The sequence below is a fragment of the Carcharodon carcharias genome, chromosome 8 (genome assembly GCF_017639515.1).
Source record: "Carcharodon carcharias isolate sCarCar2 chromosome 8, sCarCar2.pri, whole genome shotgun sequence".
NCBI lineage: Eukaryota > Metazoa > Chordata > Chondrichthyes > Lamniformes > Lamnidae > Carcharodon > Carcharodon carcharias.
The window spans coordinates 168,544,429-168,563,677 of NC_054474.1; the positions used below are offsets into that span (position 1 = coordinate 168,544,429).

The 19,249-nt window shown below is 38.4% G+C and overlaps 1 protein-coding gene across 4 annotated transcripts in view; it reads left to right on the forward strand.

The window, feature by feature from the left end:
* Window positions 1-19,249, forward strand: part of mapkap1 (MAPK associated protein 1) — a 244,219-nt gene that overhangs the window by 98,337 nt on the left and 126,633 nt on the right. For all 4 annotated transcript variants that reach the window (XM_041194304.1, XM_041194305.1, XM_041194306.1 and 1 more), the window contains one exon: window positions 9,347-9,519. In XM_041194304.1, coding sequence (XP_041050238.1) covers window positions 9,347-9,519 — 173 coding nt within the window. The remainder of the gene's footprint in view (window positions 1-9,346; window positions 9,520-19,249) is intronic.

Consider the following 19,249-nt stretch of genomic DNA (forward strand, 5'->3'; position numbering starts at 1 on the left):
ATTTTCCAAAATTCCTTAGATTCTGGAAAGTTCCATTAGATTGGAAAATAGCTGATGTAACTCCTTTATTCAGAAAGAGAGACGACAGAAAGCAGGAAACTCCAGGGCAGTTAGCTTAACATCTATTGGAGAGAAAACCTTAAGCTGTTGTTAAAGATTTTATAACAGGGTCTTGGGTACCTTGGATAAATTCAAGGTAATCAGACAGCGTCAGCATGGTTCTGTGAAAGGGAAATCATGTTTAACCAATTTATTGGCATTCTTTGAAGAAGTAACAGGTGCTGTGGATAAGGGGGAACCAGTGTATATACGGTACTTAGATTTTCAGAAGGCATTTGATAAGGTGCCACATCAAAGGCTATTGCAGAAAATAAAAGCTCATGGTGTAGGGGGTAACATATTGACATGGATAGAAGATTGGCTAGCAAGAAACAGAGTATGCATAATGGATCATTTTCTGGTTGGCAGCATGTGATGAGTGGTGTGCCACTGTCATGAAGCTATTAATGTATTTAATATTTTGGAAAATATTTTTCTTTTAAAGTAGAGGTTTGTCTGTGGGGGTGTCTTAATAGGATTAAAGCCAAGCTAGTCTGGGTGCTTTGATGGTACTACTTTTGACATGGAAGAGAGATAGCATGCATATGCATTTTTTAAATAGAGCATTCAAGAAGCCGGGTGAAAACTTGATGCCTATCTAGCAGATACCAAGCCATATGCTTATATTACTAATAAAATTGGTAAGGTGAATGCGGTTTCATTGTTAAAAGGTAAAGTTTAAAGAGACTTGTGAGACAATGAGAATTTGAATTCAATCAGTGGTGGTAAGTATAACTTCAGTAGTTTTCGGGTGTGCAGAGCAGAGGCAATGTGAGATCAAAAGGCAGCTGCAACCCTCCAACTGGCTCCACAGTGAAAAGAACCTCAATTTGAATTTGTAAGGTGAAAATGCTTTGCCTGGTGTTTGGTTAAGTCTATGGGCTGCTGTTGCTTTAATGGAGATTAGTTTGGGAATTTGTTGAAAGCTATGATAGTAATTTGTAGCCATGTGTATATGTTTTAACCTGTGTAAATTAATAAAATGTTTCAATTAGTTTAATGTAAAGCCTCCAGAACTGATAGTCTGATTCCTGAATTTAACATCATATCTCAAACATAACACTTAAACTTATAAGTTATGACAGTTGTTTAAAGTTTCCCTCTGGGATTTTTAAGTAACTCCGCTTTACCAATTGCATCAGTCATAATAGTCACAGGGATCAGTGCTGGGACCGCAACTCCTTACAATTTATATAAATGATTTGGATGAAGGGACCAATGGTATGGTTGCTAAATTCGCTGATGACACGAGGATAGATAAGAAAGTTAGTAATGAAGAAGGCATAAGGAGGCTACAAAAGGATATAGATAAGTTGTGGGTAGACAAAGATCTGGCAAATGGAGTATAATATGGGAAAATCTGAGGTCCATTTTGGTGGGATGAATAAAAAAGCATAATATCTAAATGGTGAGAGATTGCAGAGCTCTGAGATGCAGAGGGATCTGGGTGTCCTAGTGCATGACTCACAAAAGGTTAGAATGCAGATACAGCAAGTAATTAGTAAAGCTAATAGAATGTTTGTTGCAAGGGTAATTGAATACAAGAGTGGGGAGGTTATGCTTCACCTATACAGGGCATTGGTGAGGACACATCTAGAGTACTGTGTACAGCATTGGTCTCTTTATTTAAGGAAAGATGTAAATGCTTTGGAGGCAGTTCAGAGAAGGCTTACTAGACTAATACCTGGAATGGGCAGGTTGTCTTATGAGGCAAGTCTGGACAGGCTTGGCTTGTATCCACTGGAGTTTAGAAGAGTAAGAGGCGACTTGATTGAAACATATAAGATCCTGAGGGGACTTGACAGGGTTAATGTCTAAAGGACGTTTCCCTTTGTGGAAGAATCTAGAACTAAGGTTTGCTGTTTAAAAATAAGAGGTCACTCATTTAAGACAGTGATAAGGAAAACATTTTTTTGAGGGCTGAGAGACTTTGGGATTCCCTTCCTCAAAAGGTGGGTTGAGGCAGAGTCGTTCAATATCTTTAAGACAGAGGTAGATAGACTCTTGATAAGTAAGGGGCTGAAAGGTTTATCAGGAGTAGTAGAGAATGTGGAATTGAAGTTAAAAGTTGAGGTTATTGAACGGTGGAGCAGGCTTGAGAGGCCTGCTCCTAATTCATATGTTCGTTTGTAATAAGTTCAGTAAAACAGCTCCACTTTATTTAAAATGGTCAGTTGAGCTATTTCCACAAATCAATCTTGGCATGTTTGCCAATTAACCCTGCTGTTACTATTCATACTGCAGCCTACATTAATTCTTGTCTGCTTCTTGATCCCATCTTTCAATTTGATCGTAGTGTTTCAATGAGGATTTGAGCGTGAACAAGTGAGAAGCAGCCAGTTTTATACAATGTAAAAGATGTTTATTAAATATCAGACTTATTACATCAAGTTTTTTTCCAAGGAAACATTTGCTCATGGGCTTTAAAATAACAGGAATGTTGTTTATCAGAACTGTCATATGCCACAGGTGTTTACCACGTTAGTTAAGGCTCTTGCAATGTTTCAATACATCACAGCATACAGATGCAATTTTGAGAACTTAAAATGCATTTTCAATATTCTCTTAAGCTTTCTGTACTTGACTGTACACATATTTAACCTATTGTACTTGTGCTAACTCTTCAACTGCGGCTCTGTTCAAACCTAATTTCCCTTCCTTTCTCTAATTTCTTCTTAACTTTCTTTTCAAATACTTATCCAGTTCCCTTTTAAATTATAGCATTGTGTCTGCCTTAGCCATTGATAATAAAGCATCCCATGTCCTTATAATATTTCAAATGCAAGAATTCTTCTAAGCTTTTCCACCTGATGGTACCTAATGTACCAAAGGCTGAATCCCCCTTTGTGCTATTCGTCCTTTCATGGGGCCCACCTAATTCCCTGGGCTGGCCATAACTTGCCCTGCACTGTGTATCTACCTCCTTTCACCTGGCCTTGTCCAGATGGTGCATGTGGCCCTGTCAAAATCAGAATATGCCTCTTAACAAGCTCTGATCTGGCACAATTAAAGAGCCCACTAAGGTGGTTAATTGAGGTGGAACTTGACGTCACCCTCCCCCTGCCCTGGTTTCTGGTGTCAGGATATGGGCACATGGGTTGACAGCAGTAATTTTGTTCCCAGCCCCCAGCAGGACCTGAAAATTCAGTGCTAGAAGTTTAGAAACAAACGATTATTTAGCTTGTAATTTTCTGGGTTACTCATATGTTTCCCTACATTCTTTGAGTAGAGGAGCAATATTTGCCATGCGCTTCAGCATTGACATCAAAGATAGTTTTAGGAAAGTAATGGTTAGTGCTTCTGCTATATCTTCCCCAGCCCCCTCCAGTATACTGTCATTGAAACCGTAATCCATGTCTTTTTTCCCACCATGGAGCATTTTGCTAAGTTAAAGGGACTATATAAATATAAAGTGTAGCCTGCTTTCTGAGTCAGTTGATTTATGTTTATAATCCAGTAAACTTATTTTAAGTACTGTTATGACCCCATCTGATAATACTGGACATGTCAGATCCCAGGGGGAAACTTGGCTTGGCAGATCCTAACTTTGTTTTCTTTAGAAACCGTAGAGAAAAGTTACTGAACAAATTCACAGGATTTTACTGATGAACTTTTAACATAAAGAATAAAGCATTTATTAAACAAGGAAAAGAAATGGACTATATTACACCAGACAAAAAGGTTGGAAACATCTCAATACAAATGCAGGAAAATGATTCAACCTCACGCCATTCCTTTTATCCCAGAGATACTCTTAGAAACACAAAACCCCAGTGAAGACTTACCACTCTCTGAACACCAAGGCTCCTGGCTAGTGCTGGCCCAGTTGCAAATGGTTTTCTTCCAGCACATTTCTGAGCATTCACTAGGTGCTTTTTCCCCAGTTGGTATCTCTCCCTGACAACCAAAACTGCACTCCCATCACTAGGTGACAGCACAGTTTTTTCTACTTTGTATTTTTACCCAAAATCACCAAACTAATAACCCCTTTGTAACCCATCTCTTCAATTCAAGGATTGTAAAATCTCATTAAAAATGCAAGCAAATCCAGGAAACTTGACCTTTTTACTAGGAGGCCCTCCAGACTTCCCAGTATCAAGTTCACAAAAAACTAAATGAAACTGAAACCATGTTCCACCTTTCTTAACACACAAGTATAAATGTAAATTAAACTTAGTTATACATTGTTCCTAACAGGACAGTATTATTTATCTCCAGTGGTGGTTCTCCTCTACTCTACTCAATAGCTTCATTTTTCACTTTCATCTTTAAAAACTGATGCAGTTGTCCCCACCATTTTCTCACCCTCAGGTAGAAGGTGCCCTCCACTCATTCTTTGACTACCCTTTAACTCTGTTATGATCCCCTGGAGACCGATATCTTTTTGAAAGAGATGACTTTTCCAAATGACCAAAAAAAAATCAGTGGACAAGATTTCACTTTTAAAGACTTTTACTGTAACAAACAAGCTAAAATCAAACAATGAGCTTGTTCAAACATTAATTAACAGGCAACTAATACATCAAACTAAAGACCAAGGTAAATTTTGCAGTCACTAAATAACACAACCAAAACACATCTTAAACGCTTTTTCACAATGCTATGCTTCTGGTAGCATTACAGGAATAGCCCCACAATTGCTCCCAGCTCTCCAGCAAAGGTTCACTTCTCCCTATCACTCCAGGTCAGAACTTCAAGTGTCCTTCGACAAATTGTTCCACTCCCTGTTCAGGGTCAAGGACAGAATCTGTTTGGTATGAGCTAAAAAACAATAGAGGTACCATTGCACTACTGGATTTACTTTATAGGCCTCCAGCTAGTATGAAAGCTTTAGAGGAACAAATTTGCAAACAAATTACAGAGCGGGGCAAAAAACTATAGAACAGTTTGATTCCTGATAGGACTGTCAGAGATTGCAGAGATGGGGAGGGGCAAGGCTATGAAAAGATTTGGAAACAAGGATGAGAATTTTATAATCTCGGTGTTGCTAAAGTGGGATCTATTACAGGTCAGCAAGAACAGGGGTGATTGTTAAGTGGGACTTGGTGCAAGTTAGGACACAGGCAGCAGAGGTTACAGAGGGTCAAAGTTAGGAGGGCAGCAAGAAGTGTATTATAATAGTCAAGTCCAGTGGCAACAAAGGCATGGATGAGGGTTTCAGCTGCAGATGACCTGAGGCAGAGGTGGAGACGGCCTTTATTACAGAGGTGGAAATAAGCCGCCTTGGTGAAGTGCACATATGTGGTCAGAAGCTCATCTTGGGGTCAAACTGACACCAAGGTTGTGAACAGTTTGGTTCAGCTGAAACAATTGCCACAGGGAGGAATGAATTCAGTGGCTATTTTGTGGCAGGACCAAAGATAATGGTTTCGATCTTCCCAGTATTTAGTTGGAAGAAATTTTGTGTTCGTCCAGTCCTGGATGTAGGACAAGCAGCCTCGCAATTTAGAGATGGTGGAGGGACGAAGAGACGTGACACTGAGGTCGAGCTAAGTATTGCCAGTCTGCATGTGGAAACTGAAGTTGTGTTTTTGGATCATGTTGGGAAGACAGCATGTAGATAAGAAAAAGGATGGTGCCAAGGGTAGATCGTTGGGTGACACCAGAGTTAATGTAGTACCAGGAAGAGAAACCATTACAGGTGACACACTGGCTACAACTGGGATGACTTAAATGTTTGTCAATATTTGTAAAGAAGTTTAAAAAAAAATTCTTAAGTAAGTTGTCCTTTTGCTGGACAAATGAGTTACTGGTTCACTTATTTTAAACTGTACAGCTGACTACTTTGCCAACAACCTTTCAATGCTTGATTCAATTTCACCCATGATTAGGGTTAACTCTTGTTTTCCCATGATTAAATCTAGTGCTTTTATTCAATACTATTTAAGAATGGAATAGGCCAATGCAACACCTAAGAACTTTTTTTCTGAGATTTGTAGAAAAGTGATCAGTAAATAATTGTAACCTTGATTTTTTTTTTGTAGCTGAGAAACCTATATATATATATATATATATATATGTTTTAAAAACACGATAAAAAATCGGGAAGCAGTGATTAATTGATGTCTGGGGTTGGTAGGTGCTCACGCTTTGAGGTCCCAGGAAGGAATAAGTTGAAGTGTTTCTGAAGTGCGTAATAAGTTTTTCAAAGCATTAAAGCTTAGGCCAAACAGGAATATTTCCTTATTATAAACAAGTAAGTTAGTCTTTTAAAATAATTCAGATTCCTGCCCTTTCATGGGAATCAATTTAATGGAACTACTACAATTTTAAAATCAACTGTATCATAAATGTAATTTTTGGTGCCTTTTAATAGCCTTTTTAAATGGCTCTCAACTATTGAATGTTATGAAATACTTTATGTTCTTTTTAGTAATTTACAAGAGTATTAATGACTGTACTGCAACCTTTATCTAGTGATACATCATCTGATAATGGATTGAAGAATATGTTTCTCCAATGGTATTTGATTAAATCTTTACATCGATATTTAAGTCTTTGAGGGACACCCTGTACTCTAAGGATTAATAGAGTTTGGAATGTGTAATTCATTCTTATAGTGATAAAAATCCTATTTTAACATTTAAAGCGTATTGATTTTTCTGGAAAATGATTTAAAGAGATAGAAGTCTTAAAAATTGCATTTGAACACCACTGGAATTACTTGGCGATGATGTTGTGTTATCAGTATGGAATATGGCATTAATGGAATAGATCACGTAACTGAATTATTTATGTGGAACAGATCTTCTGAGCGCAGGGGTTTTATCTACTCGGTGTGGATGAATGCTCATTTTTTGAATCTCGAACCTATTATTGTTCCTTCTCATCGTCATATTGCTTGGATAGGATATGATGCCGTGTACAAAAACAAGGCTATTTACTGCATCTGATGAATGATGGTAACTCGAGATTAATCATTTTGCAATAATTTGTTTGTGAACATTATTCAGATTATTTTATCTTGCAATTTTTTCCCCCTCAATCTTTGCAAAAAAGTGCATTTGAATAAATCAACAAAGTATAACATTTGAATAAAAATGTGTGGCATCTTTTAGCAGTATGTTGATTGCTATATATGAGCAGGACTATTTTTCAATGAATTATAGTCTACAAAATGGCCATTATAGAATATTCCTTTTTTAAAAAGTTGAAATTTATTGAAATTAGTGTGTCCTTGGGTGCCATATATTGCAGTGGGTCCATGGACCTCTAGGAACTAGATTGGAATCCAGCCTAGGCTAATGGAATGAAAGTACTCTCTCCATTGGCTTAAAGGGTTCATGAGTGGTCTCATCAGGCATGATTTTAAAACGCAACACCTCTTAATAATGTAGCTCAGATCAGCAAATTAGCAGCATCACGCAAAACATGGATCGAAATGACCATTGAGAGAATTTGTTGAGGATGCTCGTTTGAGCTGCGTTAAGGCAGCTTGATGGGACTCAGTGGCAAGGGTTTTATTTTGTATTTGATTTGTGTGGTAGCTACCACCAGTGGACAAAAGTAGAAAATATTTCACTCATCACCAAGGTACTTACCTGGTATGCAATCACTTCCCAAAATAAAGCTATCAGTGACTTCCAGTATAACTGGAAGTGGCTCATTGGAATGGCCCAAGAATGAATGATGACCATGTGATCCATCCATCATAGAAAAAGATCTAATTTTATTAGATTTACATAGTGGAACGATACTGAAGCATTAAGGTTTCAAGAGTAATTACGGCGTGGATTTTTTTGCTCCTAGGAATGTATAGATCACGCCAGGGTTAATTTTAAAATATTAATAGTCTTATGCTGTATAGCTTAAAAGATGTCATATCTAATTTAGTCGGTCATCAAATTATGTCTGAGGCAACAGCAGCATGTGTCCACCAGTGTGTAGATGTTATGGCTGAGTAAAGACATCCTTCCATTTCGTACTTCAGATTTATTTAAAATATTGCTTAATGTTAGCTGTGACAAGTAGATGTGGCTTCTCTGAACAAATGTGCTTGAAAAAGTTGAGAAATCTCTGCAATGTTGAAAATGTTTTGATTTCTACACTTATTTAAGCTGTGGTAGTATTCAAAAGAAAGTTGAATAAATACTTGAAGAGAAAACATTTACAGGGTGGGGAAAGAACAGAGGAGTGGAATTAATTGAATAGCACTACCAAAGAATCAGCATAGACTTGATGGACCGAATAACCTTTGATGCAGTGTGATTTTATATGAGCCTTTAGGACCTTATAAAACTGATATGACCATGATAATTTTTGAGTCCCACAAATAGCACTGATACCTTATGTATAATGGTCGGGCTGGATGAACTGTTTTATGGGCACAAGAGCAGTACAGTACAAAATATACCACTTTGCTGATGTATTGCAGCTTTGCGTACCTTAAGCTTGACCCTTTTAGACCATTGGGTGCGACTGGTTTGTCTTGTTAAATCAGTTAGCAGCTGATTGTTCATATGTAAATTCTTATTTCAATTCTAGGTCAGAATGCCCTTTTTAATGCTTCTTTGCAGTGTGACTTCTGAACCTAGATTTTCCGATCAACATTATTTTACTGCTGGCAGTATCCCATTTGCATGCTTTGTTGAGCAGAGCATTTATTTTAAATGGGTTCCTGCCAGTATTAAAATAACGCTGATTGGAAAATCTACGCTCTGAAGTCAATTAAAACGTATTTTGTGTTGGTGGGAAAGGTTTTCTATGTTGGCAATGATTGACTTTCTTTCTCTTTTTTTATTTATATATTATATTTTATTGCAACACCTACCTAGTTAATGACAAAATTAAGTAGATAAGATGCACTCAAATGTGATCCTGAAGTTGTGCAATTTGGTTGGAAGATTGTTCACATAAATAACATTTGCTGCTTTTTTTTTAGGTTCCAAAGGCATGTTAGTAATGGTGCTGCTGTCAGTGCTCAGTGGACTACTGATCGACAAATCTGATTTTCCTTGCCCTGCATTTGTATTTTTGAGGATCTAAGCAAATTAATTTTGATTGCTGTAAATTAATATTTGACATTATTAAGAAGTATTCTGGTTATAAATTTGAAGAAGCGTACATCTTTGCAATGCAAAGCAAAGAAGTACTGCATAACCATAGCATTCATGTGTTCCATTATTTATGTCCCATGTATGGTATTGTGTTGCTTTTTCTGCAAATGTACATGAATGTACAAATTACACTCAAACGAGGTTTTCTGTTTAAGACAGCTTGATTTTCTTTTTTTGTTTTTCTCCCACAGGGCCACATAGGTACCACAGCAACCAAAAATATTGATGTCTACCTCCCCATGCAAACAAGCCAAGACAAGATGCAGCCAATGACTGTGATAACAATGGCAAATGCCAGAGTCCAAGATCTGATTGGCTTACTCTGCTGGCAGTATACAAGTGAAGGACGTGAACCCAAGTTAAAGTAATTAAATTACCTTTACTTTTTTTTTAAAATGGAATATTGTCTTTCTTCTCCCTTCTTTATCCTTCACTTCTTTGCAAATGTAATGAGGCTGTCAGACTTTGCCATTGTTTATGGAATGTGGGCATTGCTGGCAAGGCCAAAATTTATTGCCTATTCCTAATTGTCCTTAAGAACGTAGAGGTGAGCGGCTGCCTTGATTTGGTATTGGTACACTCACAAAACTATTTGATAGGAAAATCCAAGATTTTGACCCAGTGACGAAGAAGAAACGGCAGTATATTTCCAAGTCTGGATGTTGCATGACTTTGAGAGAAGCTTGCATTTTAGTGTTCCAAACGTTGCTGCCCATGTACTTTTAGATGGTAAAGGTTGCTTCATTGGAAGGTGCTGTCAAAGGAGCCTTGGCCAGTTGCTGCAGTGCATCTTGTAATGTAGATAGCACACACAGTAGCCACAGTACAACAGTGATGGAGGGAGTGAATGTTTGAGGTGGTGGATGCGTGCCAGTCAAATGACCTGCTTTTTCCTGGGTAGTGTAGAGCTTCTTGAGCATTGTTGGAGGTGCGCTCAACCAGGCAAGTGCTGAGTATTCCATCACACTCCTGGCCTTTGCCTTGTAAATGGTGGAAAGGCTTGGGAGGGTCAGGAGATGAGTTACTTGCCACAGAATATATAGTCTGTGACCTGATCTTAAACCTGCAGTATTAATGTTGTTCATCCAGTTAAGCTTCTGGTCATTGGTAACCATTGGCAGAGGACTCAGCAATAATAATGTCATTCAATACTACAGGGAGGCAGTTAAATTCTGTCTTGTTAGAGATAGTCATGATCCAGTACTTAAGTGGCAAGTATCATTTGCGCCACACATCAGCCTAAGTCTGAATGTTGCCTAGTTCTTGCTGCGTGTGAGCACGGACTGCCCTTGATGTTTACTGGCAGTACCATCACTGAATCCACCACTATCAACATCCTGGAGGTCACCGTTGACCAGAAACTGAACTGGACCAGCCATCTAAATACCGTGGCAACAAGAGCAGATCAGAACCTGGGAATCCTGCAGCGAGTAACGCAAATCCTGACTCACCAGAGCCTTTCCACTCATCTACAGAGCACAAATCGGGAGAGTGGTTGAACGCTCTCCACCTGCCTCAATGAGTCCAGCTTCAACAACACTCAAGAAGCTGGACACCATCCAGGACAAAGCCCGCCTGTTTGACCAGCACCCTGCCCACCACCATAAAAATGGCTTGCTGGGCCTTTCAGAGAAGAGCTAACAGTCAACCATTGTTGTGGGTCTGGAGTCACAAATAGTCAGACCGAGTAACGATGGGAGATTTTCTTGATTAAAGAATGGGATAAAAGGCACTTGAGGGAAAGGATCTTGGCTCATAAAATCAAGATGGAGAGTCCGTGTGGGTGGAGATAACAAACAACAAGGGAAGGAAAACACTGGTAGGAGCAGTACATAGATTCCCTAACAGTAGCTGCAGTGTCAGGCAAATTAGGAAATTAGAGGTGCATGTAACAAAGGTAATACAGTATTCATGTGGTGTTTTAGTCTTTGTATAGACCAGGCAAGCCAAATTTGCAATAATAGTGTCAAAGATGAGTTCATGAAACGCACTCGATATTTTTCTAGGTTAATATGTTGAGAAACCAACTGAGGAACAGACTATTTTAGACCTGGTATTGTGCAATGAGATGGAGTTAATTAACAACCTTGTTGTAAAGAAGCCTCTAGGGAAGAGTGACTGGAATATGATAGAATTTTATATTGATTTTGAGAGTGATTTAGTTAAATCTGAAACTAAATTCTTAAATCTGAAAAAGCAAACTACTTCGGTATGAGGGGCAAGTTGGCTAAGGTAAATTGGGGAACAGAAGATAGTGAAGGTGAACAATGACGAACCATTTAAGGAAATAATTTTTAATTTGCAGCAAATATAGATTCCCTTAGGGAATTCAAAACCCCACGGGATAAGTGGTCCAGCTGTGTTAAAGATGGTGTTAGATTAAAGCCAAAAGCTCTCACCTCACAAAAATGAGTAATAAGCCTGAGGACTGCAAGGTTTTAGAATTGAGCAAAGGATGATCAAGAAATTGACAGAAAATAGCAAGAGACGTAAAAACAGTTTGCAACAGTTTCTGTACATATGTAGCAGGGAAGTCATGTTCGACAGATCTGTTAATTGAGGTTGTAACTAGCAGGGTGGTTAAGGGGGAACCAGTGGATGGTCGTGTGTTTGGATTTTCAGAAAACATCTGATAAAGTGCCACACGTGGTTATACAAAATTAGGGTTCCTGGGAATTGCTTCTTCAGTAACCAACACTTTTTGTACAGCATCATTTACATGGCCTACTTTATCTTAGTGTGGATTTGGAATTGCTTCTGCACATGCTAATTCAAGAACTGTCTATTGCCAGAGCCATCCAAACACTATACTTTGGTAACAGTATTAATTTCCTGATGTTATGATCGTTGTGGGAGTCATAAACCAAAATACCCAAATTTACTCAATGACTTCCCACATGAAAAAAGTACCAACAAGATTTCACTTCTTGTAACGTTTATTTTAACACAAATCAGAATCAACTTAAATTAAACTTGAATTAACAGGCAAATCATGGTCAGTATGAACTATAAATTGCACATGGAATAGCAGATACAACAAAGACTATCTCAAGGCATTAGTATGCAGCCCACCCTGCCTGTATAGTCCCAGTTTCAGCCACACAATCCTTCGAAGCAGAAATCCAATCCCTTTCCTTCAAGGACTTGGCCAATTCTCCACAGGCAGCAACCAGCTCTTCTGTTTCCTCTTTGTGTCTCTGTTCTTGTCTGTCTGCCTCATGTACTTTTCATTTCCTTCCTGTTGGTACTGCTTCCAGGTCAAGGGTCACTAGGTCACACAGGCCAGCGTCTCTTAACCCAAAATTATAATTGATCCCTTTACAATTGATAACAACTTGTAAAAGCCCTTTTCATTTTTAAAAAAAGAATTACAGATTCCCCAAACATTTTAAAATAATTACAAATTTTCCTTACTGTTATTGCTTCTGATTGTCAATTGACTGATTTAGTTTATTTTTTTTTTTCATTATCCAGTCTACTTTTGATGATACAAAGCTAGTTTAGAAATTAGGCTGTGACAAGACAAAGAAGTTGCTAAGGAATATCAACAGATTAACTGAGTGGGTAAGAAGGTAGTAGATGGAATATAATGTGGAGAAATGCAAAGTTATCCATTTTAGTAGGGAAAATAGAAACAAACAATACTTTGCCAGACCTGCTGAGTTTTTCCAGGTAATTCTGTTTTTGTTTTGGATTTCCAGCATCCGCAGTTTTTTTGTTTTTAATACTTAGGGAGAGATGGATGTCCTTGTGCGCAAATGACAAAGTTAACACGCAGGTACAACAAGCAATTGGGAAAACAAATGGCATGTTAGCCTTTATTGCAAAGATGCATAAGAGGGAAAACGTTGTATTTTAATTAGATAGTACCTCAGTGGGACCACACCTGGAGTACAGTGTAAGTTTTTGGCCTGCTTATCTCAGAAAATATATACCTGCCCGAGAGGGAGCGCAACGAATGTTTAGAAGATTGAATTCTGGGATGGGAGGATTGTTCCACGAGGAGTGGGCGTATATACTAGTATTTAGGAGAATGAGCATTGGTTTCATTGAACACAGAAAATTCTTAAGGGGCTTGACAGGGTCGATGGTAGGTTGGGAGCATGTTTCCCCTGGCTGTGAAGTCTAGATCTAGCGGTCACAATCTCAGAATAAGGGTTAGCCGTTTACGCCTGTGACGAGGGGAAAATTCCTCATTCAAATGATTGCGAATCTTTGGAATTCTATACCCCAGAGAGCCAAAGGAGCCAAGCCATTAGATATATTCAAGACAGAAATCAACAGATTTTTGAATACTAAGAGATGCGGGGAGCACGGAAAGGTGTAGTTGAGGCATAAGATTAAGCATAATAATGACTGGTGGACCAAGCTTGAAGAGCCTGGAGCCGACTTCTCTTTTCTGTTCTTCGGATTATTCTGTAATGAGAAGTTCCACTTGTGGATTGAGTTTTAATACAAATCACCAAAACGCCCCCCAATCTGGCTCATTTCAGTGGATACCAGTGTAGTGGCTGAAAAAGCTTTTTGTTTCGGTATCAACTACGTATCTTGCTTTAGATGGAGACGTGTCACCCACATATTCAGACTACAGCATCAGCTGAAAAGGTTATAAATTTCAAAGTATGGTGTTGAAATGCTGAACTTCAGCTTGCCGTGTTTCAGAAAGTAATTTACTGATTATGTTGTTGGGTATTACAGCAAGAATTTAACTAGTAGCGGTTTTCGATTTGTCTTTTAGGTAATAACTTTTTGGATGTAGAGTCTTTTAATTTGTCAGTAAAACATTACAGTATAACCACTTCCATTTAATAAAATTGGTGATATGGAAACCATTGTAAATAAAAAATACAAAAATTTCAAAAGCCATTTTCCGTTTCAGATTGAGTAGCCAAACTGCACTTGGGCAAATAAAGGAGAGTCTGGTGGAAAATCTCATCAAAGTGCGAACCCCCAAGAATTTTGCCCGGACTAGTTATCACCATTGGCAGTTACGTAATTGGTTAGTGGGTGAGGGCAGTGAAGCAGATGTTAAAATAATTGATTGCATCTCTGATACAAATTCTATCTCTTTAGACAGCTAGCACCAGAGTAGTTGACATTATGGTCAGAAAATGTAGACATGGATGTTGATGAGTCTCGTGTTGTGAACAGAAAAAAAATTGAAGATGTAATTCATTGGCTTTGTTCATGTCACATTTCATTTCCAAATTGAACAATGCATTTTAAATTCTGAATATAATTCCTATTGAAATGTACCCTGGAATTGATTATATTCTGCAATGATTCAATTCATTTAATTGTTTTTTCCATGCACTTTAATAGAACTCCATCTTAGGCTGCCACTAATTGCATCTGAAATGCATCATTGATTAATTTCTGCAATGCATAGAACAATATTTTTCATTTATACATAGTCACACCATGTAAAAGGTGTTTCCTCAAAGTGGTCCATGAGCTAGGAGTGTGTGTGTGTATATATAAGTAGCCTCCTTTAAATTTGTGAATGATTCAATTTAAAAATGACCCAGGAGTCAAACTTTATTCTTAAACAAGATACAGGTTAATTTATTATGAAACTACTGTGACAAGCGATAAAGTTATTAACTAAAATGCAGATAACGGAAAAAAGAAATTTAAAAATGAGATTTCAAATCAGTTTCTAAGAGATATTGTTGTGGGCCTGTTGCTTGAATTCCTTCTTTCCAAAATGAAGGGGTTGAAACTTGTGATTCAGTTTAGCAGCTGCAGTGGCTCCTGCAGTTGACTAGTCAGTGTTTGCCTTTTTCAGGTGGACTCAACAGATCAAGCAGATTTTGGGAGAGAGAGAAGGTTGCTTGTTCCTCACTAGTTCTGTAGTTATGATACCCTAGAACATTGCCTAGATTCTTCTCAGTGGAACAACAGTTGATTTAGGGATAACTTGACTCCTGGTAGCAGAGAGAAACCCATCTGATGATGTCTGAGTCCTCCCTGGGGGTTCTGCACCAAGGCTTTCGCAGCCTGTACTTATCGCAACCAAAACAAAATGGTTGCCATGTTAATTTTGAAGAATCATTGTTTCCCCAAGCAAAGAAGTTAATTATAAAAATACCTGGAAAAACTCAGCAGGTCTGGCAGCATCTGCGAAGAGGAACACAGTTAATGTTTCGAGTCCGTATGACTCTTTAACAGTCATACGGACTCGCAACGTTGAGATAAAAGCAAAGAACTCCAAAACAAAAACAGAAATACCTGGAAAAACTCAGCAGGTCTGGCAGCATCGGTGGAGAAGAGCACAGTTGACGTTTCGAGTCCTCATGACCCTAGAAGGTCTCGAAATGTCAACTGTGCTCTTCTCCACCGATGCTGCCAGACCTGCTGAGTTTTTCCAGGTATTTTTATCTTTGTTTTGGATTTCCAGCATCTGCAGTTTTTTGCTTTTATCTAAGAAGTTAATTATGTTGAGGTCCTTTGAAGTCCCTTTCTGTCTCCTGTTCTCTTGGGTTTTCACACCTTTTAGAGGACACGATGGACATTGCTGGAGGAGTTTTTGCATTTTAATGACTCTGGGGATACGAGTCTGACAAGTTTTGAACAAACACAGAAGGGTGCCATGTTGTCTACTCATACTTTCATTTTGAAAAAGGCTATTAAACTCAATATAAAGTTTTGAAGACAGAAATGTATCTTTAAAATAGTTGCCCTTAAAATCTGTGATGACTTAATTATGCATTTGTGACAATATTGTTAGCATTCTTCAGAGACTTTTAACATGAAAGAACCAAACTTCCCAGACGGCCCCAGTAGAAGCAACTGATGGACAACATTTCACTTTTAAAACTTTTACTGTAACAATCAAACTAAACGTGAATTAACAGGCAAATTGTATTCCGTAGAAACGATAAGTTACACTCCAAAAAGCTGATACAACAAAGATGAGTCTCGCAGATTTCTTAGGCAGCACTTTTAGCATGTACATGGTACCACGCACAGTCCCAAGCTCCTTCCCAGCTCTATCTTCCACCAGTGGAGTTCAACCACTCGTTGTCATTCAGAATCTGATTCTCGTGTAGCCTCCAACAACCGCTTTATTCCATCCAACTTTTCACGGGCGTGATTATAACCAATAAGGCACCTTTACTGCAGAACCTTCTTCAGCCAGGTCCCGACATCCTGATGACCAAGCTTTCCCAGAGTCACCTTTATCTGACCACCCAGTAACACCCCAATAGAGTATTGGTTAAAAACAACCCAGCCCCCCGCCATGCCTCGGCTGTTCACACAGCTTTCCAGAGCCTCTATCATGTTCCGACCATTGGCTGAAATACACTGAACATCAAGAGCCCACGTGTGCCTATTCTGACCAGAGGCTGAATTTTGATCTCCCAGCCTTGTTTATTATTCCCAGAAAGCTTCTGTTTTTTGACATCACACCAGGAAATCCAATTACCAAATCCCTCCCCCGGAAACCTGAACATGGCTTCTATTTAAGTTGGAGACAGCCTCAAAAAAAAATACAGGCTTCGAAACCATGATGCCACTATGTTATATTTTCCATATATATCCTCTGATTGGATTATAACTGTGTTGCCAATAGTTAACTGTGCTCATATTAAAGTAAAGCAAGGATAATATGACTGATGGCTGATTTCTTTGCTAGCCCTCGTCGTATTCTCCTATATCTGTAACTATTGCAACCGGACAATATGTAGGTAATTAATTTCCCTTCTGAAGTGGCCATGCTGGCTTCCAGGAAATGACGGGCCAATTGTACCATCCAAGGTTTCCGCTGTAATTGTCCTAAAATGAAATCTTTGTTCATGCCTGTTATTGTCACGAAATTATCTCTGGTAATCAAACCTATCTCCTCTTCCTCACTTTGTGGGTGCTTCAAAAAACATCTCCATTTTGAGAACTGCATTGTGCTTGGAGTACAGGATAACAAAACAAGATGAAACCTAGCAACGATGTGTGACATTTTATCTTGTCATTATGGTTAAACATGCAGTAAGGTGATTCTCTTCTGAATTTGTAAATAAACTATGTAAACTGGATTTCATAACTTGTGACTGATTACATGCACACCGGCATAGATTATTAAAATGTCATAGATTGCCATTAAACCATTTTCATGGTAGGGACTTTGAAACAATGTAGGTTCCTAGTAATGCTGTAACCTAGGAACATAGGACTTGGGAGCAGGAGTACGCCATTTGGTCTTTTGAGCTTGCTTTGCCATTCGATAAGATCATTGCTGATCTGATTGTGGTTTCAAATTCCGCTTTCCTGTCTGTCCCCATAACTCTCGACTCCCTTGCCTATCAAAAATTTATGCAACTTGGTCTGAATAAATTCAGAGACCCGGCATCCACTGCTTTCTGGCGATGAGAATTCTACAAATTCATGAGAGAAAAAAATTCTCCTTGTCTCTGTCTTAAAAGGGAGACCCCTTGTTCTTAAACTGTGCCCCTAGTTCTAGTCTTCCTCACAAGAGGAACCATCCTCCTGGTGTCTACCCTATCAAGTCCCCTCAGGATTTTATATGTTTCAATAAGATCACCTCTCATTCTTATAAACTTCAATGGGCGTAGGTGCAACCTGTTAAATTTTTCTTCATAAGATAAGCCCTTCATCCCAGGAATGAATCATGTGAACCTTCTCTGAAGTGCTACTAATATCTTTCTTCAAATAAGGAGAACAAAACTTTACATAGTACTCCAGATGTGGCCTCACCAAGGCCCTATACAGATGCAGTAAAGCTTCCCTACTTTTATATTCCAGCTCTGACGAAGAGTCGTACGCACTCAAAATGTTTACTCTGTTTCTCTCTCCGCAGATGCTGCCAGACCAGCTGAATTTTTCCAGCATTTTCTGTTTTTATTTTATATTCCAGTGTCAAGATATAATTTTCAATGTTATTGAAATTTATTGTAAAATAAGAGTAATAGTGGGATGTGTCTTTGTGTCTATATGTGTCTGTGTGCATGTGTGAGATTTAATTGAATTAAAGACAGCTAGTCTGAGTGCTTTGACCTAAAAAGAGGGGCTCGGTTTGAAATGTTAATTATACAAACAAGGGAACATTTGCATTTTGAAACAGACCAGACTAGATTGTTTTCAAAGGAGGAGTGAAATGTGTCACCTAGCCAGGTGAAGTTTAGAAACGGTGTGCTTGTTTTTCCCAAAGGTTACTGGTAAAACTTAGCACTATGAGAGGGTTTTATTATCAGGAAGATAAAGTCCAAAGACATAGTGAAACAATGGGTATTTGCATTCAAAGAGAAAGATATGTATAAAGAAGGAGCAAGAGCCATGTGTAAGGGGGAGACATTTTTAAGATATGAAAAGCCTTCACATCTATGTCTCTACCTGCTGTCCTCAAAGGACTGCAGATAACAAAACTCACTTGGAAATCGACTTGTTCAGGGTATCGTGTTTCTTATCCTGGGCCTTTTAAAATCTGTGTCTTACTGTTGTCTTAGTGAAAGTGTAACTGGGAGTTAGATTGATTAGGGGATTTAGAAATTATCATAGTAATTTGTAGATCGATGTATGTATTTAAAGTAATTTCTTCTATTAATAAATGTTTAATCAAGTTTTGCTAAAAACCTATAAGAATTAGTGGTCTTATTACTACTGAATTCAGGGCATGCATCTCAAAATTTATACAAATTGCAAAACAAGTTGTGGCAGTTGTTTCAAGCTTCCCTTTGGGATTTTAACAACTCAGCATTTACCATCAGCTCTGCCATAACATCCAGTCCCCTTGCAATAAATGCCAACATTCTGTTTGCCTTCCTAATCACTTCAGTACCTGCTATCTAACGTTTTGTGATTCATGTACTAAGATACCCAGATCCCTCTATAGCACTGAGCTCTGCACTCTCTCTGCGTTTAACTACTATACTGCTTTTCTATTCCTCCTGCCAAAGTGGACAAGTTCACATTTTCCCACATTATGCTCCATCTGCAAAGTTTTTTCCCATTCACTTAACCTATCTCTATCCCTATGGAGACTCTCTCTTGACAACTTAATTTTCTACCTGTTTTGTTGTCATCAGCAAATTTAATTACCATACATTCAGTCCCTTCACCCAAGCCATTGATAACTATTG